The sequence below is a fragment of the Pelobates fuscus genome, chromosome 5, assembly GCF_036172605.1.
Source record: "Pelobates fuscus isolate aPelFus1 chromosome 5, aPelFus1.pri, whole genome shotgun sequence".
Classification (NCBI taxonomy): Eukaryota; Metazoa; Chordata; class Amphibia; order Anura; family Pelobatidae; genus Pelobates; species Pelobates fuscus.
In genome coordinates, this window is record NC_086321.1 from 382,965,909 (window position 1) to 382,992,884 (window position 26,976).

Consider the following 26,976-nt stretch of genomic DNA (forward strand, 5'->3'; position numbering starts at 1 on the left):
AAGACCCAATCACAAGAGAGTAGGATGTACATAAGGCATAGTGACCTCATCATTTCCGCTTTCAGAAAGCGACATCAAGCGGAAGTAAACATATAACAAGTAGTAATAATAATAATAACTCCTATAATAATAATAATAATAATAATAACTCCTATAATAATAATAATAACTCCTATAATAATAATAATAATAACTCCTATAATAATAATAATAACTCCTATAATAATAACTCCTATAATAATAATAATAACTCCTATAATAACTCCTATAATAATAATAACTCCTATAATAATAATAATAACTCCTATAATAATAATAATAACTCCTATAATAATAATAATAATAACTCCTATAATAATAATAACTCCTATAATAATAACTCCTATAATAATAATAATAACTCCTATAATAACTCCTATAATAATAATAACTCCTATAATAATAATAATAACTCCTATTGATGTAGAATTATTAAAAATCTTTATTGAACTTGTATTGAATTATTGCACTAACTCCATTTTAACCTCATACTGTGACACATCCTCCATTTTGTCCTCATAACCTGACTTCTCCATTTCAAAACTACATTACATGACAGAATTTCCCAGCACATCTAACACAATGGACAAAGACTGTATTTTCTATAAAGACATGACTAACTCAGGAACTGCTGAATTTCCCCTAACTCGCAACATAGTATAATTTGAAGGCCATGAGAACACTGTAGTAATGAAATGTTCTATTCATAAGAGACCTTGCACCTGACCACAAGACCTGACATCACTGACTGTGTAAAATGACGCTCAAGCCCCCCTTTCCACCGAGTAAACCTCATGCTAGGGAAGATGGCGCTTGAGCCCCTTGTCCCCACCCGTGTCCAAAACAATACCACCTCTCGGTGGGTGGACACTTAGCTAACCACTTAGTTTTTGAGCCAATTAATTATATTGATAGGTGGACACTAACCCAGACACTTAACAATTAATCCAATTAATGATGTTTATTTACTGATATCTTGATAATCAATGATGACGCAAAATGCCTCTTAAAAGGGCCTGCGAGCCGCTCTTGCTTCACTTGCCAATAAATTTCCTCGAAGTTATTTTAACCTGAACTCCGTGTGTCAGTCTGAATTACTTCAGCGTATATACGCAATTCAATTTTCTCTAATTTGGACAGGAACAGATAGACATTTAAACATTTTGGTTTACTGCTAAAAAAGTACCATAACACTATAATAATAACTCCTATAATAATAATAATAATAATAATAACTCCTATAATAATAATAATAACTCCTATAATAATAACTCCTATAATAATAATAATAACTCCTATAATAATAATAATAACTCCTATAATAATAACTCCTATAATAATAATAATAACTCCTATAATAACTCCTATAATAATAATAATAACTCCTATAATAATAATAACAACTCCTATAATAATAATAATAACTCCTATAATAATAATAATAATAACTCCTATAATAATAATAATACCTCCTATAATAATAATAACTCCTATAATAATAATAATAACTCCTATAATAATAATAATAATAACTCCTATAATAATTATAATAACTCCTATAATAATAATAACTCCTATAATAATAACTCCTATAATAATAATAATAATAACTCCTATAATAATAATAACTCCTATAATAATAATAACTCCTATAATAATAACTCCTATAATAATAATAATAACTCCTATAATAATAATAATAATAACTCCTAAGTCCAACATCCGACGGAGCAAACTTCTCGTGAAGTCCACACAAACAACCAAATGTCTTCAGAGACAATCCATACTGAAAAGAGAATGTGTGACAGGTTTAGACACATAGTCATGAACGTGGAAATCCAAGTAACGTACCATATACATCATCCCATAGAAGAAAATTGTAAATTACAATCTGATAATTGAATAACTATTATGTAAAATTCCAATGACAATTCCAGATTATTGGAAATACAATCTTCAATGTAAACACAAAACATGAAAGCCAAACCTACCTTAGACCCGTGATACATTCAAAGAAAACGAACAGAAAGGGTGGGAAGGGAAAATACTTGCCTCCTGTCATTAGTAAAATTAAGTTTATTAGTACATTAAAGATAGCATAATCTTCAAGGATCACTATACGGTCGGGAACACAAACATGTATTCCTGACCCTATAGTGTTAAAACCACCATCTAGCCCCCCTGTGCCCCTCATGCCTCCCTAAATATAGTAAAAATCTTACTGTATTCAAGCCTGAAGCTGTAACTCTGCATGCTGTTTGACTCAGAAAATCAAGCAGTCTGCTGACATCATCAGAAGTGGTAGCCTGATGCAATCATAATACTTCCCCATAGGATTGGCTGAGACTGACAATGAGGTAGATCAGGGGCAGAGCCAGCACAATTCAAACACAGCCCTGGCCAATCAGCATCTCCTCATAGAGATGAATTGAATCAATGAATCTCTATGAGGAAGGTTCAGTGTCTGCATGCAGAGGGAGGAGATAATGAATGTTTGGATGCATTTTAGGCAGCCATGACCCAGGAAGGATCTCTAACAGCCATCTGAGGAGTGGCCAGTGAAGTTATCACTTGGATGTAATGTAAACACTGCATTTTTTTTTTTTTAAAAGACAGTGTTTACAGCAAAAAAGCCTGACGGTAATGACTCTACTCACCAGAACAAATACAATAAGCTGTAGTTGTTCTGGTGACTATAGTGTCCCTTTAAATTTTACAACATGACATAAGGCTTCATATTTTGCATTTTTAAATGCTGAGAAAGGAATAGAAAATGAATGAAGAATCCAAAAGTGCGACGGGATACCTAGCACGTCGGGTCTACGGGAGGAACCTCCCCGTCGAACGGCCGAACATCCGGTAACTGACGGAAAGCCACCAGTCCAAGCATAAAAGTCCATCAGTAGATGCCAATCCCGTAGATAAAACAGAGAACGACCTCAACGTCCCATCAGCTGAAGGTGGATGTCACTGGGTAACTGGTACATAAGTTTTAGGATCCTTGTCCATTAGGAGTCCCCAGACCGGGACACGGGCCATAGAGCCGTCCAAACACCACATAACGGATCAAAGTACATTTCCAAACATCAATCAGACCGGGAACGCCCAGAAGGTGAGGTAGCATTGTCACGTCCTTCGGGCCCAAGAGACTCCTAAGAGGTCCCTATCAGCCTGAGATAGTCTGCCGATCTGCCTAGCAAGAGTCCCGGCCACCATGGTCAACCGACTCTCCAGGAATAGAAGAGGCATCAGTCCTGTAAGGTCCGGGAAACAAGGTTAACTGCGTCACAGTGGGACGGCTAAGGCCGTGTTATTCGCTGAACAACGAGATGATGGAAAAGTTTCACAATCATTGCAATGGAGGGAAAAGCATACGTCACCCTCGTGCAATGTGCCAATTGAAGAACACCGCATTCTGGCGGTCCCTCAGATATGTGTCTCCCTTGGGCGATAGGCCGACCTCGGGGTTCTGCAAGGAAGGCAGGAATCAAAGATGCCTTTCATGATGTCTGATAGAAGACGGGAGTTAGTTCCGTCCAGGCGATTGGTATACCTAACTGTCGACGCTCTGTTCATCCGTAGTAAGATGCAACCGATAGAGTACTCCTTTACCAGGCTGTGGGTAGTGAAGTACTGCACAAAGAATGCTAGGTCTGCAACGTGAAGGGAGAGTTGTAAACCCGTGTTTGGGGTGTGGTCTCGCAGGTCATCCTTGCAGCCCCTTGCCCCATACCCTGGCATCCGACGTCCGAACGAAGTCCGGTTGATCGTCGAGGTCTGCCTGACTGAACCCGACCAGGCCTCACTGCCTGTCCTGGTAACGTAGTCTGGGGAAAAGCCCCGGATGGAGGAAGGCAGTATCCAACGATCCGGGCGAGTATATGTAGGGTCACAGTGTTGCAGTGAAGGAACGTGTGAAAATTTCTTTAGGATAGAGGAGACCTATGAAAGGAAAAACTTATGTGTGCAAGGAGAGGAGTCACATACGAACCCTAAAAAGCAGCTCATCCAAAACGAAACAAGCCGATTTCAGTCAGACCACGGAGAACACGGAGTGTTGGCGCAATCATGAGTTCCTTGCATCGCCCGCAGGAGAATGTCCAGGATGATAATGCCACGTCTTCCCCAAACATAATTGATCACTGGTTTCGGTAGTTTCATTAAGCCCCCCAAGCATCCCAGTTGAGGGGCCAGGTGAAGAGCCAGGGCTGATCGTGTCACACTGGACCTAGATAACGTTGTCAAAGGGGATGGAAAAGGATCACCATGACGTATCTTCATATCCAGTTTTGACAGGCAGTCGTCCATGCGAAAAGTTCCGTATTGAGTTTAAATGCTCAAACTCCTGTGGGCAGAGTAGAAAGTACAGTCAATGGTTCCTTAGCGGCGTTAACCTGAGGAAAAACTGTATCTAGCGCATCTGCACGTTCTGTGTCCTCTGTCCGATCGTCCGAGGCACCCGAGGTTAACTCTCGCACCTCCTAGGTAATAGAGTTAGCGATAGCAGGATACGTGGTCAGATGTCCCAAAGTGGATGGTGACAAAGCCCCGCAGTCAGCCGGTACCGAAGAACACCTCTTAGGAGTTAGCACATAACACCTTCCTCCTGGAGGTGGGGGTCTTGATGAGGGCCGTCGGGAACAGTGTGCCTTGTGCCAGTGGTCCCAATGATTTGGCGCCCAGATCCGCCAACCATCCGTCAATATGAAGGAGTGCTGCTGTGCGCTTCCCATAGGAGAGGCAAACACTAGGTTTTCTGACGAAACGGACACATCTCTGAGTCCATTCACTAATATCGGGAGCCCATTCCCGGACTTTGTTGGTGTATTCCGTTATTTTACCCATGATAGGGTCGATAGAGTCCAGCAGTTAATCTTGGGTGTCTCTGATACCTCTCCTGGCTCCCTTGCGGAGTTGCGGTCGCCCAGAGCCATAAAGGACATCATCCGCTGGTCAAACTCAGCCGTCTGTGCCACTCCGTCCGGGAAGGAAGAGCATGGGTGGTCCGACCCCAAGCGCTTACAGGCATCTTATCTAGAGGTTACAAAAGCCACAGGTGCATAAAGTAGCCAAGCGATCGAGAGGTGATCAGTCTCTCAAACGTGGGTGAAGGATGTGTAGGTTACACAGCCATTGATCAGTAAGCGTGCAAGGCACTGTCATCTTACTTACCTGGGGATCCCCCAGAGAGAAATAGGCAGATAGTTTTATTGTGATATGGGATACCCCAGTAGGCAGTCTCGGGATGCAGGGCAAACAGTGTTCACAGAACAGGTAGTGTTCTGCAGGGTTGTACTCTGTACAATGGCCAAAAAAAATAGACTAGGGCTCACCCAGTAAATAGAGGTCGCAACAGCATGCCTACACTCAGCAGCACAGTGCAGCACACATAATAGGGCCTCACCCTAGGAGCACTGGGTATAAACCCTTAAGTGCTGGCACTTCCCCCTCCCTCCCTCCCTCCCTGTTTCTTTCTTCCCCCTCCCTCCCTGTTTCTTTCTTCCCCCTCCCTGTTTCTTTCTTCCCCCTCCCTCACTGTTTCTTTCTTCCCCCTCCCTCCCTCCCTGTTTCTTTCTTCCCCCTCCCTCCCTCCCTCCCTGTTTCTTTCTTCCCCCTCCCTCCCTCCCTCCCTCCCTCCCTGTTTCTTTCTTCCCCCTCCCCCCCTCCCTGTTTCTTTCTTCCCCCTCCCTCCCTCCCTCCCTCCCTCCCTGTTTCTTTCTTCCCCCTCCCTCCCTCCCTGTTTCTTTCTTCCCCCTCCCTCCCTCCCTCCCTGTTTCTTTCTTCCCCCTCCCTCCCTCCCTCCCTGTTTCTTTCTTCCCCCTCCCTCCCTCCCTCCCTGTTTCTTTCTTCCCCCTCCCTCCCTCCCTCCCTCCCTGTTTCTTTCTTCCCCCTCCCTCCCTCCCTCCCTCCCTGTTTCTTTCTTCCCCCTCCCTCCCTCCCTCCCTGTTTCTTTCTTCCCCCTCCCTCCCTCCCTCCCTGTTTCTTTCTTCCCCCTCCCTCCCTCCCTCCCTGTTTCTTTCTTCCCCCTCCCTCCCTCCCTGTTTCTTTCTTCCCCCTCCCTCCCTCCCTGTTTCTTTCTTCCCCCTCCCTCCCTCCCTGTTTCTTTCTTCCCCCTCCCTCCCTCCCTCCCTCCCTGTTTCTTTCTTCCCCCTCCCTCCCTCCCTCCCTCCCTGTTTCTTTCTTCCCCCTCCCTCCCTCCCTCCCTGTTTCTTTCTTCCCCCTCCCTCCCTCCCTCCCTGTTTCTTTCTTCCCCCTCCCTCCCTCCCTGTTTCTTTCTTCCCCCTCCCTCCCTCCCTGTTTCTTTCTTCCCCCTCCCTCCCTCCCTGTTTCTTTCTTCCCCCTCCCTCCCTCCCTGTTTCTTTCTTCCCCCTCCCCTACCTGTGTTGTAGCGTGGCCGAGCTCTGTATGGTCCGCGGGTACAGGGAGCTTTTGTTTCCTGTACCCGGCCGGACTAACAGGAAGTGCACACTCAGTGTGCACTTCCTGTTAGTCCGGTCGGGTACAGGAGACAGATGCTCCCTGTACCGGCAGACCATACAGGGCTCGGCCACGCTACAGTGAGGGAGTGACAGGAGGGAGCGCTGAGCGCTTCCCTCCTGTCAGCCCCTCTCCTCATGCTGCGCCCGGGCGGTGCGCCCTCATGGACGCACCAGCCCGAGCAAAGCTGCAGCCGCCTGAGGCTCTCTGCAGAGCGCTGCAGCATTAGGGGGGCCGGCGCTCCTTCCCAAGGGGCGCCCTAGGCGGCTGCCTAGTCCGCCTAACAGGTAGCGCCGGCCCTGATCGCACTGATGACAAATCACGGCTTGAACTATCTTGCTTTGCATGTAATGCGTCTATCTAATATATTAGTTTGCCCTTTTACGTTGCATTACTGAAATAAATGAACTTTTGCACGATATTCAAATTTTTTGAGTATCACCTGTAGAACCTAAACGAGTTCTCCACAATGGCTCACTGTCGGAGATATTCCGGAAGAGTTGAAAATCCTATTTTACAGAGGTTGTTTCAGTATGTCTTCCCTCAGCAGTATAGTGCGGCAAAAATATAGTAGGGGCCTCACCCGAGGTGCACAGGTTATGAACCCATACACAGTCCTGATAGAATGCATCAGTTTTCCAACAATTAGGTTCGCTGTTGAGGGAGAAATTCCTTTAAGCAGGGAGTGCTGAAAATCCTGTAGCAGCATGCCTCCCTGCAGCAGTGTTAGAGCACATCCAGTAGGGGCCTCACCCCAGGTGCACAGGTTATGAACCCTTAAGTAATGGCTTAGTAGTAGAAAGCCTCCCTCAGCTCTTCCAATAATTAATGCACTGTCATGGGAGATATCCAGTTAAGCCAGAAGTGCTGAAAACTGTGTCAGTAGCTAACAGAGGTCGTCATAGCCCGTCTCCATTCAGCAGTATAGAGTAGCGTATACATAGCAGGGATTCACCCCAGGTGCACGGGGTATGAACCCTTCAAATGTGGGACACTGTATAGAGTGCACCAATCTGTTGTGCAAACAGTTCTTCAAAGGTCATGGTTATATCCCTTTAAGTCACATTTACTGGAGAAACAGAGGGTATATCTCTTTAAGCCGGATGCCCTGGGAATCCTTTTGCAATACAGTAGGACAAAGTAGAACGACCTAGCCAGGGGTTATCCCCAGGTGTACAGCAGTACAGGATATGAGCACTAATGTCATGTCACCGTCCTGATAGAGAGCACTAATTCTAACAGTAATCTGAGGTATCCCTTTAAACATCCCATAACTGAAGTAATTCCACATAAGGTGTAGTCATACGGGACAGTCCTATAGAGCCCTGAACCGTGCTCTAACAGTAATCTGAGGTTAAGGTTGATATCCCTTTAAACCTGAAATACAACTGAAATAGTACAACATTAACATGTAATGATAGAACAGATTAGAATACTTACCTGTACCTGGATCCGAACCTGGGATCCTGAGACCCAACGCCTGTGTCAGAGCAGCTAAGGCTAAGCTGGCAGCACAAGCATAAGCTTATCCCGAGTGCCGAAATCGCGGTGCGCGGGTGTAGCAAGATGGCTGAATTCAATCTTGTGAGATTAAAGATGGCTGCCACGGCTCGTGGGTGAAGCAAGGTGGCCGCTCGCAATCTCACGAGACTAAAGATGGTCACCACGTCTTGTTCGCGAGTCCAGCTGCCGCCAAGCTGGAGTGTGCGGCCGTGGGAAAAAGGCCAAAGTCATGCCGGGATATACTGGGGAACCAGGGGGAAGAGAAACAAATGCCCGGGAGCCGGCGGAACCAGCGGGAGGGTAGGGATTAAGCCCCAGCAAGGCCCAAAAGCTCCTTGAGACCCTTAGAGAAGAGAGGGGAGAGGGCCAAGCACCCAGAAAAAGGTCAAAGTAAACTAATAATAAAGAAAGACGCCCAGATGCCCACAGCATAGAAGCACAGCAAAACATATTAAAATACAATCCCAAAAAGGCAATATAAATACAAAGTAATGGAGGAGAGTAATACTGACCTGTGTGCTCGATGGAGCAGCAAAGAAAGAGGAAATGATGAGGTCACTATGCCTTATGTACATTTTTCTCTCTTGTGATTGGTTCTTTTTTTTCTATGCGTTTCTTTGCTGCTGTGTGGAGCTAGTAAAGAAATATTATGCAAAATACAAAGCCTCCGGTCATGTAAAATTTCAAATTTTAGGCCTTGTATCTGCTTGAGGAGCGGAGCAGCATAATTTCATCGCTCTGCATCTACCCAATCGATAGCCATCAAGTGCACTAGTACCTGAATTACCTTTCCTACCCACATGCTCTTATACCCCACTAACCAGACGAGACACGAAGAGGTTGCTTACTTATTTCCAAGCATACACAGCAGACGAACTGTACGAGCGCTTCTGGCTCATCAAAGACAGCGTTGCAGTCTGCGTGGCATGGACATATGTGGTCAAGGAGAAAATGGACGATACCGACCTCCAAGAGCAGCTCTACATCCTGAAGGGGTCAGCGAAGATCTAAGTAACAGAACCCGCTAGAACAATATGCGGATTATGGCCTACCAGAATTGCTCTCACTGGAACACACTTACAAAAGTATTCAAAGGCCTCTTACCCGACACCACTACAGATATATTGATGGGCAGAGCCCACTAGGCCTTAAGAGCTCCCAGAACCAACCCGACCTCACCGCTCAACGTCATCGTGCAAATGCACATCTTCCATATAAAGGAGCAATTGATGCAAGCTGCCAGAGGACTCCCCAGTCCAGTTTTATCAAGACCTTCGCCAAGCATGCTGCGGCGACAGAGGAACCTACGCCAGCTGACCCAATTGCTCACATAACATGCCCTACAACCCTTCTTAACTATGTGACTTCCCCACTCATCCCCCTTACTGTTCTACACCGCATGCTTACCAGTCAATAGATTATAGAAACATAGAATGTGACGGCACATAAGAACCATTTAGCCCATCTAGTCTGCCCAATTTTCTAAATACTTTCATTAGTCCCTGGCCTTATCTTAGTTAGGATAGCCTTATGCCTATCCCAGGCATGCTTAAACTCCTTCACTGTTTTAACCTCTACCACTTCAGCTAGAAGGCTATTCCATGCATCCACTACCTTCTTAGTAAAGCAATACTTCCAGATATTATTTTTAAACCTTTGCCCCTCTAATTTAAGACTATGTCCTCTTGTTGTGGTAGCTTTTCTTCTTTTAAATATAGTCTCCTCCTTTACTGTGTTGATTCCCTTTATGTATTTCTATCATATCCCCCGTCTTGTCTTTCCTCCAAGCTATACATGTTAAGATCCTTTAACCTTTACTGGTAAGTTTTATCCTGTTATCCATGAACCAGTTTAGTAGCCCTTCTCTGAACTGTCTCCAAAGTATCTAAGGTCATTACAACACTCATGGAGCACGGCACACAGCACTGCCTTTTCCCCCACCTCCCTATACTGACATGCAACACAAAACTCCCTAAACAACCACACTAACCTGGACAGTTGTCATTGCAACAACCGACATATGCCCAACCCACACGACTAGAAATACACACAATCTGACAGGTCGGACGGTCTGCCCAGCTTCCATACTCTATATCTGTATCATATACTGTATGTTAGTTTATCTATCACGCCTACCTGGGCTATATACTATGCCATCACCGCCAGAACCCCCTCAATAGAGGTTTCCTATTCTAGGCGGGTAGCTGGAACAAACCGTACACCATACTCTATTTGTTGTTGGACACTTGCAGGATTTTTTTTTTTCTTTATATGTAACCAATGCATCCCTTTTGTCAGATTGCCCGACTGTCTCACGCTTCCTTGGGGCAGGGTGGAAAGGGCACGGCCCTACCAACACCTAACAATATTGTACCAACTTATAGAGACAGGCTAGTCCGCACCTTCCAAGGGCAGCTCTGGTATGGACTCGGGCCCCATAAACAAAGACCCAACACCAGGACATGGAGTCCACACTTGACCTGCCGTGCTACCCACATGAGTCAGTTTTCAAATTTAAGTAGCAATCACCTAAACTTACCCAAAAGAAACTGTGAGCTTACGGTGGCTAAAAGGGAACCATATGGCACCTCTCTGTGATCTCCCCTGCTCCTAAAAACCATATAACCAATGCAATAGTTTAAAAAACTGTACCAACACAAATTTGGAAACCCAGGCATACGGCTAACAGTGTACCCCCCTCAAACCGCTAAGAGAAAAGGCAGTGTTTACAACAAAAAACAACATACTATTGACACTATCGCTATAGTTGTTCTGGTGACTATAGTGTTCCTTTACATTTCTTTCACTTTGAATTAACCCTTCAGTTAATAATATACAATCAGTTAATATTTCTTTTTATTCTACAAATATATATAAAAAGAGTAAAGTCTGTTTTTTTTCATTTACCCCCACAGTTTTTTTCCAATAACGTGTGTGTGTGTGTTACTTTAGTGAGAAACCCTGTATTAGACTTGGGGAAACAAAACAAGAGGTTAATGTATAAAGACAAACACAGGAGATTAAATAAAACTGGTGTAGGACACGCTAAATATGTTACACAGCTTGTTGCATTGTGTGAATAAACACATTTAGTGTCCTCTAAAACAAAACAATAACTAACCCACCATATTACAACAAAAGGAAAACAGGCCACAAAGTTATAGGAAAAAATATTTTATTTATAAAAAATATTTTTAATTACATCGCCCACATTAGATGGAAGCTATGTACAGCTTATGTATGTATATTCTTATTGCGATAAAATAAATCACTTTTGTATGATGACTTGGATAAGTACCTTGAGCACAGCATTCAGGAAGCTTGAACAGGCCCAAATGACAAACACGGCAGCCGAGCGCTCTCAGCCTGCCACTGCCCATCACTGGTATGGTTTAGTAGGAAAACTCCCTTCCATTACAGGGGACCTAGACACTGTGCGCCCAGGGTCCCTGGTAAACGTCTCAGACTGAAATGGGGACAGCACACGCTGACTTATGATGCCTAAAGCACCCCTTTGAACTATTGTTAATTTTAATATTTTCCTATTTAACGAAAAATAACATTATGGATATAAAACTATAACACCCCCACCCGTTGCAAGCTCAGAAAAATGACTAGGTGCTAAAAGGTTTCCTGTCTTCATCAAGCCGTTAAGATTAATTAACTGTACTAGGTAGTTGAGGATTTATCATTGCTAGCAGACCATCTGTCATTTTTGTCGCTATGTGCTGTAATGGCCAGATCTATATAACCGATCATCTTGCATCTCTTCAGTCCATCGACTTTATCACTTTTTCAACGATGGGTGTGAGCTAGCATTTAGATTATTATTCACCTACTTGTTTTAAAGTATATTTTAGCTCGGCCTACAGAAGCAGGTTTAATATTTGTTCACACAGTGTACGAGTGTTGTGTCTCACACTTAATAAAGGGTATATGGTTCACGTTAGTCTATTCCCACACCCTCACCATTTTTCCATCTATTGACAGGGCACAATATTTTCCTCCTTTTGTTCTTAACAGTTTTGCCTATTGGGATTACTCCCTTTTTTTCTGTCTGAAATAGAAGGCACCCCCATCTCTATGCAGCCCAACTCATTTGCCTTCTCTCCTCGTGTCTAGCCGTTGGTATATAAATTTTGGCTGTTAGATATTAATACACTCATCTCCTCTCCAGGGCTCCTAACCCCAACTCCCCCTATTTCTCATGTTCCATATTTACTCTACAAGCAGTACTAAGTGAGGCTATTCCTGCAGGTCTATCAGTTGTACATGGCCTTATCTGACACCAATAGATTTCAGGGACCTCCATTCAGGTGTATGATGCATCCAAACTGCACTCCGCAGGGGGTGAAGACAGTCGAAACTATGAAGATATCCTGGTTCAAGCACATTCTGGCTGTTCAAAGAAAACATTCAGGAAACGATTATCCATTTTGCAGTCACCAAGTACTTATTTACAGCTTTTTACAAATTAGCCAATTCCAATCAGAGAAGATCTTTCTTCTTGTACAATAAACAATGAGGATGGTTAAGTTGACCCATATCATACACAATGTCTTTAAACTGAAGGGAAATGGCATAATAAACCTCTGAAGATTTGTACTTAAAAAAAATCCAACATTTTGTCAAATGCCTCTGAACTTTGATTCACAAAATCTTTTGTTCTTTGTCTGATTTTTTGAACTTCCTCATCGCTATGAGTTTCATCTTCCTATTAAAAAAAAAACAATAAAAACAAAAGAAAAAAAACAGTTAAGGCAATTGTTCATACATACAGGTTACGAGCTCTCTCTCAGGAGTCTCAACATTCAGCAGGTATACAGGTTAGGTTACGAGCTCTCTCTCAGGAGTCTCAACATTCAGCAGGTATACAGGTTACGAGCACTCTCTCAGGAGTCTCAACATTCAGCAGGTATACAGGTTACAAGCACTCTCTGAGGAGCCTCAACATTCAGCAGGTATACAGGTTACAAGCACTCTCTCAGGAGCCTCAACATTCAGCAGGTATACAGGTTACAAGCACTCTCTCAGGAGCCTCAACATTCAGCAGGTATACAGGTTACGAGCTCTCTCTCAGGAGTCTCAACATTCAGCAGGTATACAGGTTACAAGCACTCTCTCAGACGCCTCAACATTCAGCAGGTATACAGGTTACGAGCTCTCTCTCAGGAGTCTCAACATTCAGCAGGTATACAGGTTACAAGCACTCTCTCAGGAGTCTCAACATTCAGCAGGTATACAGGTTACGAGCACTCTCTCAGGAGTCTCACATTCAGTTACGAGCTCTCTCTCAGGAGCCTCAACATTCAGAAGGTATACAGGTTACGAGCTCTCTCTCAGGAGTCTCAACATTCAGCAGGTATACAGGTTACGAGCTCTCTCTCAGGAGCCTCAACATTCAGAAGGTATACAGGTTAGGTTACGAGCACTCTCTCAGGAGTCTCAACATTCAGCAGGTATACAGGTTAGGAGCACTCTCTCAGGAGCCTCAACATTCAGAAGGTATACAGGTTACAAGCTCTCTCTCAGGAGCCTCAACATTCAGCAGGTATACAGGTTACAAGCTCTCTCTCAGGAGTCTCAACATTCAGCAGGTATACAGGTTACAAGCACTCTCTCAGGAGTCTCAACATTCAGCAGGTATACAGGTTACAAGCACTCTCTCAGGAGTCTCAACATTCAGCAGGTATACAGGTTACAAGCACTCTCTCAGGAGTCTCAACATTCAGCAGGTATACAGGTTACGAGCACTCTCTCAGGAGTCTCACATTCAGCAGGTATACAGGTTACGAGCTCTCTCTCAGGAGCCTCAACATTCAGAAGGTATACAGGTTACGAGCTCTCTCTCAGGAGTCTCAACATTCAGCAGGTATACAGGTTACGAGCTCTCTCTCAGGAGCCTCAACATTCAGAAGGTATACAGGTTAGGTTACGAGCACTCTCTCAGGAGTCTCAACATTCAGCAGGTATACAGGTTAGGAGCACTCTCTCAGGAGCCTCAACATTCAGCAGGTATACAGGTTACAAGCTCTCTCTCAGGAGCCTCAACATTCAGCAGGTATACAGGTTACGAGCTCTCTCTCAGGAGTCTCAACATTCAGCAGGTATACAGGTTACAAGCTCTCTCTCAGGAGTCTCAACATTCAGCAGGTATACAGGTTACAAGCTCTCTCTCTCAGGAGTCTCAACATTCAGCAGGTATACAGGTTACAAGCTCTCTCTGAGGAGTTTCAACATTCAGCAGGTATACAGGTTAAGGGAACTCTTGCATGCAAATAGTTTTACGGAAGTGAGCAGACACAGGTTGTGTACACACACACACGCGTTACCTCATCGCTCAGCTCCTGTAAATCATAGAAACATGGATTTTTTTCTAAACCGTCCTGAACCAAACTAGGTAAACTGCTGGCTATGTGAACTAGTCTGTCTTCCTCATAAGCATACATGTGTCCGTTATCCGCCACTAAAATAACCAGCTGAAGGCCGTGATAGTTGTCAATAGCTCCCAGCACCTCCATTTTGGTCTCCTTGGGTAAATAGAAGCTTTGCCAGGATTCCAACATATGATCTTGTCCCATGTATACAGTCCCATTAAGATCACACACCCTCAGGATGAGTTGTTCGTTATTTGAGAGTTGGAAATCTTCCTCTTCATTGGCCTTCACAAAAGCAGAGATTGCATCGAGGTCACCAGCTGTGGAAGAGATATGGTGGGATTATTTTCAACATCAGTTATTTAAAGGACCACTAAATTTACTTCATCGCAATGAGTGGTCTGGGGGTTACTGGCAGGTTTCCCCAACGGTCCCACTTTTAGCAGGACAGGCCTGATTTTGGGGTCATTTCTCACTTTAGTTTCCTGGTGCCCTGTATCCTGTGACACCAGGGAAGTATCCCCCCTAGCAGCAAAGCACGAACATATAATCACAATGTACAGTCAGACCGCTTACCAGGGCATGATTATTATGGGTGTGACTAATGATGATGGTTCCTTCACCAGCAATTACCCCCTAAGGGCCCCATCCAATCATTTTAACCCAATTTAAAACATTGCCGTCGCCACCTTCTGTGACCACCTAATGCCGCTGACACGGATCCCACATGAAGGAATGAGGTGACTAACCAGCCTGCGGGCGATCATCCCCACATCCATAAAGGGACGCTGCCCAGACAAACATGGACGCTGACTCTGTATGTCATACTGCCTCACGCTTAAAGGGACACTATAGTCACCTGAACAACTTTAGCTTAATGAAGCAGTTTTGGTGAATAGAACATGCCCCTGCAGCCTCACTGCTCAATCCTCTGCCATTTAGGAGTTAAATCCCTTTGTTTATGAACCCTAGTCACACCTTCCTGCATGTGACTTGCACAGCCTTCCATAAACACTTCCTGTAAAGAGAGCCCTATTTAGGCTTTCTTTATTGTTCTGTTTAAGATTTTCTTATCCCCTGCTATGTTAATAGCTTGCTAGACCCTGCAAGAGCCTCCTGTATGTGATTAAAGTTCAGTTTAGAGATTGAGATACAATTAAGGTAAATTACATCTGCTTGAAAGTGAAACCAGTTTTTTTTTTTCATGCAGGCTCTGCCAATCATAGCCAGGGGAGGTGTTGCAAGGGCTGCATAAACAGAAACAAAGTGATTTAACTCCTAAATTACAGTGAATTGAGCAGTAAAATTGCAGGGGAATGATCTATACACTAAAACTGCTTTATTTAGCTAAAGTAATTTAGGTGACTATAGTGTTCCTTTAATTATCTTTATTCTTATTTTTCACACATACGTATCGACAGAGTCCTCTGCAACTGCAGCCACCAACATGGCTATCCTACACAGCATGAGCTACCAAGTGATAACTCAGCTAAAAATATCACTTTGTAGGAACAAGCCACCCAACCCGCAACTTACAGCCTGCACTTGTATAGCTGCTTAGCGAATACACCCGACCCCATCTTAACTACTAATGATCAAACCACCCCTACCGCATTGAGTTTGTATGCCTATGCTGAGTCCACTGAGATAGAATTAATGATTAAAGCCCTTTATACCTGTTTTAAGCTTAATAACTATCTTGTTAGACTAATCAGCCTGTGTCTATAGCAGTCAGACAGTTACTGTCCTATCGAATGCATGTCTATTCAAATCATAATCTCAGTGGTAATATAGCCCGGTGGTAGAGCAGAATGTTATAACTATACCACACATAACTCACCTAGCCTGATTATCTGCTAGTTAGACCAGACTGGAACCTTCATAAAAGTTAACCCTTGTTTATATTATTATAAAATTGTGCTTGTATATCATATTACTCCAATTGTACTGCAAAATGCCGAACCTGTGGATTGCCGTTGGGGTACCTCAGGTCTGTATGTATCAACTTCATGCACAGCAAAAAAAAATAAAAATAAAACATTGCCGTTTTGTAATCAAGGCAATGTTTACATGGAAGGGTTGAAGCGGCAATGTCTCCACTCCCCCCCTTTTCAAAGTTAGCATTTTATAAAGAGAATTTTTATGAAATATTCATAGTTACTGTATTTAAATTTCACTGATATCCCAACCCAGTCAAAAGATTTATGGAGACAAAGTAGGGACTAGAAAACAATTGCATTTAAAGGACTCCTCCACACACCTAAAGCACTGTAGCTTGTTGAAGTGCTTAATGTGTGAAGATTGTGTTCTTTTTTTATTTTACAAAAAGAGCAGATTTCAATAAAACAAATTGGCACTTTGAAAAGTAACCTTGTTAGAGCCCCTGTTACTTCCTGGTGGTTTTGCTCACTGGAGCTAAACTCAGGAGACAGCTATTTTATTATGCAAACACTAAACCTTTGGCAATGCCCCATAACTTCATCTAATGTCATAAACAAACTTGTTTTCACCATTATCTATCCCCGCTCTTTTGGTTCAATATTCCACAATTCTCTATTGAGTGGATAAATAAGCCAGCCTTTATACTAGTCATTCATGCAACGGGAGCACAAATTCAGCTGAGATTTTTTTTTAAAGCCAATCTAATATTCTCTTAAAGACTTACGTTTTTTCTTGAGTTTCTCTAGAAGATCGACTGCATCTGCCAAGTTCTTGTATTTCTTTGTATTTGTGTTTTTCCTAATAACAATGAGAATCAAAATATAAATATATATTTTTTATTTTTGGAGGCCACGATACAAGCCTGCTGGACATCGTATTGCTTTTATTGCAATGATAACCCGTTACGGTGGGCTCTGTAAGTTGCCAAATCCACATCTTATAGCCTGGTGGCCATTTTGGTTTCTATGACAAATTATGCAAAATCCCAAATATATTTTAAATCTCAAATCTTTCCAATTCACCTCTTTATATTCAGTATCTACGTATGTGAAGCATACAAGCTATTATGCTTGGCCTACTCTACTGGTTAACCAGTCCCGTGGTTGGCAGCTATAAAATGTAAATAACCTATTCAAGTAAATCCCCCAAATCAAAACTTGACAAAGTCGTAAAATGGGTCCCATGATAAATGTGTACAGTGTGCTATCATGGGGTCTGTGCTCCATATTGGATAATATACAGATCTTTGCCATTTCATTCTACTCCTGCAATAACTGCTCACATCTATAGTTTTATTTAGAAATGACCCCTGAATGCTTACTTTGGGTTATTCTGTCTCTTGTTATTTGAGGGAGGTGTGATGATAAAGCACGGCATTATTGAAGTCTGTTTCTTCAACTCCTGAGCGTCAACCTCACAAGGGACAACAGCTCTGAAAGAAACCACAAAAAGGATTGACTGTTAATGGTACAATGGGTTAATGAGTGTGAGTCTCACCCAGGGGAGGTGTGACCAGGGCTGTATAAACAAAGTCATTTACCCCCTAAATGGCAGAGGATTGAGCAGTGAGACGGCAATGGCGCGATCTGTACACCAATACGGCTAATTTAAAGGAACACTATAGTCCCCTAAATTACTTTAGCTAAATAAAGCAGTTTTAGTGTATAGATCATTCCCCTGCAATGTCACTGCTCAATTCACTGTCATTTAGGAGTTAAATCACTTTGTTTCTGTTTATGCAGCCCTAGCCACACCTCCCCTGGCTATGATTGACAGAGCCTGCATGGCCGCCATTTTATCGGACAGGAAGTTAGTAAATAATAAAATATTAATATCTCCCGCCGGGGTCACAGCGAGCTATAATAATAATAATATCATAATTAATGGATGTTTATATAATAATTAATAACTATATTAAATTGATATATATATATATTGTATTATTATTATTGTATATTAACCTGGTGGCGGCGGTAGTTGACGGTCGGTGTCCGAGCTGGAGCCGCGTTCCCCCGGTTTCCGCCGATCTCAGGACCGAACAGGTAACGAGGTGACGCCGCTCCGACCGACCGAGAGGGAGACCGGAAATAGACTGACACAAAATGGCGCCGCACCCTGAGTGAAAACAACGCCACATCGACACACAGAGCGGGGCGCGGTCAGAACAGAGAGCCAGCCAATGGCAGTGCAGGGCGGGGTCAGAACACAGAGCCAGCCAATGGCAGTGCAGGATGGGGAAAGAACAAACAGAGCCAAGCAATGGCAGTGTAGGGCGGGGTCAGAACTCACAAGCCAGCCAATGGCAGTGCAGGATGGGGAGAGAACACACAGAGCCAACCAATGGCAGTGCAGGGCGGGGTCAGAACTCACAGAGCCAGCCAATGGCAGTGCAGGATGGGGAGAGAACAAACAGAGTCAACCAATGGCAGTGCAGGGCGGGGTCAGAACTCACAGAGCCAGCCAATAATAGTGACGCACACAGCTCGCACACCATAGACATATTATACATAGACGCCGCACTGACCTCTGGTGGTCGAGAAATGCGGGCGCCATTTTGGGCCGGTCGTAGTTCCATAGACATATATATAATAATAATAATATATAATAAAATATAATAAATATAAATAAATATATAATAATAATATATATAATAAATAATAATAATAAACAATAATATATAATAATTAATAATAATATATAATATTTATGTCTATGGTACTTCTAGTTGTGTAAATTAAGGAATAATGGTAATAAAACAAAGTTGGTGAATGTTAGTGTAAACTTGATAGTCTGATATTAATGTTTTGTGTACACTGTAGAAATAATATTTAATACCTATTCTAACGATTAGCAACGTACAGTCTGCACTGGCCCCTCGCTAGCCACAGGAAACAAATATTATTAACAATCTGATCACAGAAGAGACATTATAATAAATATTTATTTTTCCATTTAGAAAGTGAACTATACGCTTATTTATATAATTTTTTGTTCTATTATTTTATAATGTTAAAGGACCACTATAGGCACCCAGACCACGTCAGCTTAATGAAGTGGTCTGGGTGCCAGGTCCCTCTAGGATTAACCCTTTTTTTTTTTATAAACATAGCAGTTTCAGAGAAACTGCTATGTTTATAAATGGGTTAATCCAGCCCTCAAATCCTCTAGTGGCTGTCTCACTGACAGCCGCTAGAGGCGCTTGCGTGATTCTCACTGTGAAAATCACAGTGAGAGCACGCAAGCGTCCATAGGAAAGCATTGCTAATGCTTTCCTATGAGACCGGCTGAATGCGCGCGCAGCTCTTGCCGCGCGTGCGCATTCAGCCGAATGGGAGGAGAGGAGGAGGATCGGAGGAGGAGAGCTCCCCGCCCGGCGCTGGAGAAAGGTAAGTTTTAACCCTTTTCCTCTCCCCAGAGCCAGGCGGGAGGGGGACCCTGAGGGTGGGGGCACCCTCAGGGCACTATAGTGCCAGGAAAACGAGTATGTTTTCCTGGCACTATAGTGGTCCTTTAAAGGGACACTCCAGGCACCCAGACCACTTCGGCTCATTGGAGTGGTCTGGGTGCCAACTCCCACTACCCTTAATCCTGCAAGTGTAATTATTGCAGTTTTTTTTAAACTGCAATAATTACCTTGCAGGGTTAAGTCCTCCCCTAGTGGCTGTCTATTAGACAGCCACTAGAGGGACTTCCTGCTTCATAGCACAGGTTTTCTGTGCTAGAACGTCGCTGGACGTCCTCACGCTGTGTGAGGACCTCCAGCGTCGCTCTATTCCCCAGTCTCGCCCACCGGCCGACATAAGTAGAAGGAGGAGCGGCAGGGGAGGAGGAAGCAGCGACGTGGGACCTGTCGCTGCCCCTGGTAAGTCACTGAAGGGGGTTTCACCCCTTCAGCAACTGGGGATTGGGGGGTGGGAGGGAGAGGGACCCTCCAGTGCCAGGAAAACTAATCGTTTTCCTGGCACTGGAGTTTCCCTTTAACATTTAAAACATATGGAATACGGAACCTGCTTGAGCTCCTAGTTTAAAGAGATTTTTTTTTCCACTACAGACAAATCTCTAGTTAACCACGGCTTAGACACTTCACACATACATTTCTTATTTGTGTGTCATTGTTATATCTACTATAAGGGCCCCAAGTCCTTCTGCTACATATTGTGTAATGGTTCATTGCACAAAACACTTACATAGAAAGATTCGTTTTTCACAGTTAGCCTTAAGAAATAAAGTGGTATAAGGAAAAAAGACGAGAACAAAAGTGCATCAGCTGCTAAAACTGTTGATTAGTTATCAGTTAATATTATTTAATATCCCAGGATTAAACATCATGCTCATGTATTCCAGTCACTATATTTCACTGGAATATATGAGCATAAGGATCAGGTAAGTCTGGAAATATTCGTCATGCTACTGGATCTATACACCCTCCGGGATAGAAACATAGAGACATAGAGAAACATAGACATAGAAACATAGAGACATCGACATAGAAACATAGAGACATAGAGAAACATAGAGACATAGAAACATAGAAACATAGAGACATCGACATAGAAACATAGAGACATAGAGAAACATAGAGACATAGAAACATAGAAACATAGAGACATCGACATAGAAACAAAGACATCGACATAGAAACATAGAGACATAGAGACATCGACATAGAAACAAAGACATCGACATAGAAACATAGAGACATAGAGACATCAACATAGAAACATAGAGACATCGACATAGAGACATAGAAACAAAGACATCGATATAGAAACATAAAGACATAGAAACATAGAGACATCGACATAGAAACAAAGAGACATAGAAAAAGAGACATAGAAACATAGAGACATGGAGAAACATAGAGACATCGACATAGAGACATAGAAACAAAGACATCGACATAGAAACATAGAGACATAGAAACATAGAGACATAGAAACAGAGACATAGAAACATAGAGACATCGACATAGAAACAAAGACATCGACATAGAAACATAAAGCCATAGAAACATAGAGACATAGAAACAGAGACATAGAAACAGAGCCATAGAAACATAGAGACATCGACATAGAGACATAGAGACATAGAGACATAGAGAAACATAAAGACATAGAGACATAGAGAAACATAAAGACATAGAGACATAGAGAAACATAAAGACATAGAGACATAGAAACATAGAGACATCGACATAGAAACATAGAAACAAAGACATCGACATAGAAACATAGAGACATAGAAACAGAGACATCGACATAGAGACATAGAAACATAGAGACATCGACATAGAAACATAGAGACATAGAAACAGAGACATAGAAACATAGAGACATCGACATAGAGACATCAACATAGAGACATAGAGAAACATAGAGACATAGAAACATAGAGACATAGAAACATAGAGACATCGACATAGAGACATAGAGAAACATAGAGACATAGAAACAGAGACATAGAAACATAGAGACATAGAAACAGAGACATAGAAACAGAGACATAGAAACAGAGACATAGAAACATAGAGACATCGACATAGAGACATAAAGACATAGAAACATAGAGAAACATAGAGACATAGAAACATAGAGACATAGAGACATCGACATAGAGACATAGAAACAAAGACATCGACATAGAAACATAGAGACATAGAAACATAGAGACATCGAAACAAAGACATCAACATAGAAACATAAAGACATAGAAATATAGAGACATAGAGAAACATAGAGACATAGAGAAACATAGAAACATAGAATGTGACGGCAGATAAGAACCATTCGGCCCATCTAGTCTGCCCAATTTTCTAAATACTTTTATTAGTCCCTGGCCTTATCTTATAGTTAGGATAGCCTTATGCCTATCCCACGCATGCTTAAACTGCTTTACTGTATTAACCTCTACCACTTCAGCTGGAAGGCTATCCCATGCATCCACTACCCTCTCAGTAAAGTAATACTTCCTGATATTATTTTTAAACATTTGCCCCTCTAATTTAAGACTATGTCCTCTTGTTGTGGTGGTTTTTCTTCTTTTAAATATAGTCTCCTCCTTTACTGTGTTCAGGGCTGGATTTAGATGAAAAGAGGCCCTAGGCTATTCCACTTATGAGGCCCTTTCACCTCCCATTTTTAAGTTGGTAAATTACATGAGAGACAATAAAATACATCATTACTGTGATATATATCAATATGTTAAATGAAACATGTTGTGATTGGTACTAACCTTTATAAAAAATGTGGCACGGATAATAAATTTAAAAAAAGTCGAGATGAGGAGAGGGGGGGGTGATTGTGAGAGGGAGGGGGGTGATGAGGAGAGGGAGGGTGATTGTGAGAGGGAGGGGGTGATGAGGAGAGGGGGGGGGTGATTGTGAGAGGGAGGGAGGTGATGAGGAGGGGGGTGATTGTGAGAGGGAGGGGGTGATGAGGAGAGGGGGGGTGATTGTGAGAGGGAGGGAGGTGATGAGGAGAGGGGGGGTGATTGTGAGAGGGAGGGAGGTGATGAGGAGAGGGGGGGTGATTGTGAGAGGGAGGGAGGTGATGAGGAGAGGGGGGGGTGATTGTGAGAGGGAGGGAGGTGATGAGGAGAGGGGGGGTGATTGTGAGAGGGAGGGGGTGATGAGGAGAGGGGGGGGTGATTGTGAGAGGGAGGGAGGTGATGAGGAGAGGGGGGGTGATTGTGAGAGGGAGGGAGGTGATGAGGAGAGGGGGGTGATTGTGAGAGGGAGGGAGGTGATGAGGAGAGGGGGGGTTGATTGTGAGAGGGAGGGGGGTGATGAGGAGAGGGGGTGATTGTGAGAGGGAGCGGGGTGATAAGGAGAGGGAGGGGGTGATGAGGAGAGGGGGGTGATTGTGAGAGGGAGGGAGGTGATGAGGAGAGGGGGGGGTGATTGTGAGAGGGAGGGGGGTGATGAGGAGAGGGGGGGTGACTAAAAAAATTACCTTAAATCCCTGGTGGTCCAGTTGGGGCTGCCTGGTGGTCCGGTGGGGTCCCTGGTGGTCCGGTGGCCCTCATTTACGGTCTGAAGCTTCGCAGAGCTGCAGACCATGGATCTTGCAAGACCCAATCAGAGCGTTGCCGTGGTGACCCGCGGCAACGCTCTGATTGGGCAGTGCACGCGAGATCCATGGTCTGCAGCTCTGCACATTGCGGAGCTGCAGACCGCCGGTCTCGGCGATCGCGGCAGGAGGGGCATTGCAGTCTGCCCCGGACCACCCCCTAGTAAGTGGCACCCGGGGCGGACCGTCCCCCCCTGGCCCCCCTTAGTACGCCACTGGTCATATCATATGCGTAGAATTTCTCCTTATTTTCGGTTCAGTGTTTTAGTGTTCACTGTTTTTAGAATAGTGTAATTTTAATTTTGCTAACAATTTGAATGTAGGCCCCTCTTGATCTTGAGGCCCTAGGCTGAAGCCTAGTTAGCCTATAGGAAAATCCGTCCCTGGGCACCTCCTGCAATTAAACGCAGCAAGCACCCCCAATTACAACCCTGGCACACCAAGCTGACCCATTACCTCCAAAAATGCTCCAGAACTGCTGAACGCTGCTAGAGAAAGTCTCACTGAATTTCTCCACTATAAATTTATGCTGCGCTCCTACACTCTGGCTCTTTCCTCTGCAAAAGGAAATTACTTCAACATTCTCATAAGCACACTGTCCCACCAACCCAAATGGCTATTTAACACTTCTAATGCTCTCCTTCGCTGTGTTGCTCCCCCTCCTCCTACCTCCCTGTCCGCCTCAAACTTTGCAACTCACTTCACTGAGAAGATTTCTACAAACATAGCATGTCTAACGATTCACTGCGAGGAGACGACCTGTCGCTTACCAGCACCCCGACCAGATCTAATTCCCAGACGAAGCAAACCGTTGTAACCAGCCCAGCACCCAGCTACAGATCTTGGACAATTCCAAAAATCACAGCAGAACTTAAAAGAAGGAACATTCCCTTTCCGGCTACAGCCAGGAAAGCTGAACTGTTTCGTTTGTTAGAAACGTCTAATGATAATGAAATGCCTAGCCCTCATTCTGAATGTAATATCCCAAATAGTTTGTCAGAACTGCATAACATGGTGTCCTCTCTGGTGGCTTCTGTAGCCACTATTAACAACCGGTTGGATAATCTGGAATCCACTAACCAAGCAATCATTCCGGATGTCCAACTTCCCGTAGCTCAGCCAGAACCAAACACCGGAGGTAACTCTACGCCTCCAGCCGCTAAAAGTACCAATATCATTAATCCAGTACATCTGATCCCACAAAATGTAAAATGTGACATATTAGAAGGTAAAGATGTTGATTTAGATTCTCTCCTAATTGCTTTGCTGGATATAATAGAAAACAGATAATACACGTTTGACGATTTATCTGTGGTAATGAAGTCTAGAGACCCCAGACTTAACAGAAAACTAAATATTCCAGAGTTTGTTTTAGCCTTTGGAATATATAGGGACCTTATTTTCTCTTCTTTTTCCCACCGTAGAGAAGAACAAGATTTATATTTGCACGAGCTGGTGGACCTAGCTTATAAATATGGAGGCTTCGGGTTCTGCGATTACCATAAGTCCTTTTCAGCAAGATCCGCTACGTCACTGGCTCAGATTAATACTCCTACTGACTGGGGCCAATTAGACACAGAATTATTTTGCAGACATTTTGCAGGACTTAAAACACCAGCTTGTGCAATATGTTCCTCAGCATCTTAAACTGCAAATTTCTGTCCCAATAATGTTGCTTTACCTTCCACTAGTATTGCCAGCACAGAGTATCAACCTAATACGATCCAAAGAGACATAAAAGATAAGGCAGGCCTATTGTTATTATTGTCAGGTGTGGAATAATTTCAATGCAGGGGGATGTAGATACAGCGCCTGCGGACTCCTTCACGTTTGCTCACTTTGTTATAGAGCACACGCTGAACCAATGTGTCCGAACAAATTATTCCCCCAAAAAATCTGTGACAGACCCATCTGTATAGACCAAGATTGCTAAATTCGTCTGTTTTGCCTTATTCATGTATTTACCTGTTCGTATGCCTTTGTATAAGTGAATGGACTTTTCTGCCGAACAGAACTGCCGAACGGACGGCCACCCAGAAGAGAAGTGTGCTGCTGATTAACCTATTGATCCCAATTAGAATGTTGCGGTTAACCACAGACACTTCTCAATTAAAACCGAATACCGGGTGGTCGTTGTTCGTATGTCGACCACGAGGCGGCGGCCATTTTAAACCATGCGAAAGACCAGCGGTGTTCAGCATTGATTTCATGGAATTGAAAACGGACACCTTTTCAACCGAACACCGCTGAAGCCGTCAGCCTCCCTTCTCGATCGACAGAAGTGCACGAACACCGGCCGTTCGGGAGGTTTAAAGGCACGAATGGACTTACCCCAGATAGCCTTCCCATGGAGTCAATCGCATACCGAAGAACTGTAATAGACTTTGACTCCATGGCGATTGAACTATGCGTATGGGATCTGAGCGCTATTCGCCAATAATATGCACTCAGATCCAGGCTATCTGGGGATATGTGATACGAATGGGTAGCGTACGACAAATACAAAGTTATATATTTTATTGTGTTTTTATGTGTTGAATGTAAAATGGCGATTTGCCTCTGTCCTGGAGATAATTGAATTACTTCTTGATTATCTCCAGAGCAGAGGGGAGGAAACCCGGATGCATTATGGCAATATTTTGTGCCTGTGTGTCTAAAAGTGCCATATGTCTGTCTGCCATTACAGTCTCCCATTTGGTCCCCTAGGGGAGTGTCCACCAAGTGGGAGACCTGCATAAATACGGGCGGGTAGCCCACAGTAAAGCCAGTTTGTGTTTTACCCTCAATGCGGAGCTTGGTCTCGTTATTGGGGGGATTGCTACTACCAGCGATTAGAGACTGCTTATTGGAATTATTTGCCGCTTGGGAGATATTGGCGTTCGGCTGATATTGCCGGTTCGTGAGCTTAGAGCTCGTGGAGGGAAGTGACCGTACGGATACCGTTCGGGAGTTTGGAGTGTTCCCTTACTTACGGTTTGCATGATTGTAGTGAGTATGCATACAGCCTACATTATTGCGAACGGGGAGCATTCACTAAACGGCGGTTTGTACATTTCATGCTGAGGGTACCGTAAAAAAATCTTTAACTTCAATAAATGTACCCAATTTACAGAATTACTTGACTGATCCTCCTTCTTCACATCTTGTCGAATTTCTCATCTCTGGTTTCTCCACTGGGTTTCACACTGGCTTTGTAGCACTCCCCACAGGTATTCTAGAATGCCCCAACCTACAATCGGCACTCAAAGACCCGACTAGTCTGCAAGAACTTCTCAGTAAAGAGATTGAAAATGGTTTCATGATAGGGCCCTTCACTACACCACCCGTCACCTCTTAGAAAAATTTAATAACAAAAAGAGACTGATTATCGATTTTTCAGCCCCTCACTCTTCCACTAACCCTAGTTTAAATGCATTAATACCATCAGAGGATTTCTATTTACATTACACAAAAATTGACAATGCTATACAAGCTATTATTAACTTATGCAAGGCAGCCTGGTTAAGCAAAACAGACATCGCAAATGCTTTTAAACTACTGCCAATTCATCAATCACTCTGGCATCTGGGCAT

The 26,976-nt window shown here is 43.5% G+C and overlaps 1 protein-coding gene across 1 annotated transcript; it reads right to left on the minus strand.

Annotated features, from left to right (window-relative positions):
• Positions 1 to 11,657: 11,657 nt before the first annotated feature.
• Positions 11,658 to 18,448, minus strand: LOC134611967 (uncharacterized). Its single transcript, XM_063456345.1, has 5 exons — positions 18,299 to 18,448; positions 17,659 to 17,769; positions 17,062 to 17,135; positions 14,352 to 14,716; positions 11,658 to 12,733 (listed from the first exon to the last, which is right to left on the minus strand). Exons 2-5 carry the CDS (start codon positions 17,712 to 17,714, stop codon positions 12,626 to 12,628), a joined length of 603 nt encoding a protein of 200 aa, XP_063312415.1. The 5' UTR covers positions 17,715 to 17,769; positions 18,299 to 18,448; the 3' UTR covers positions 11,658 to 12,625.
• Between the last annotated feature and the right edge of the window lie 8,528 nt (positions 18,449 to 26,976).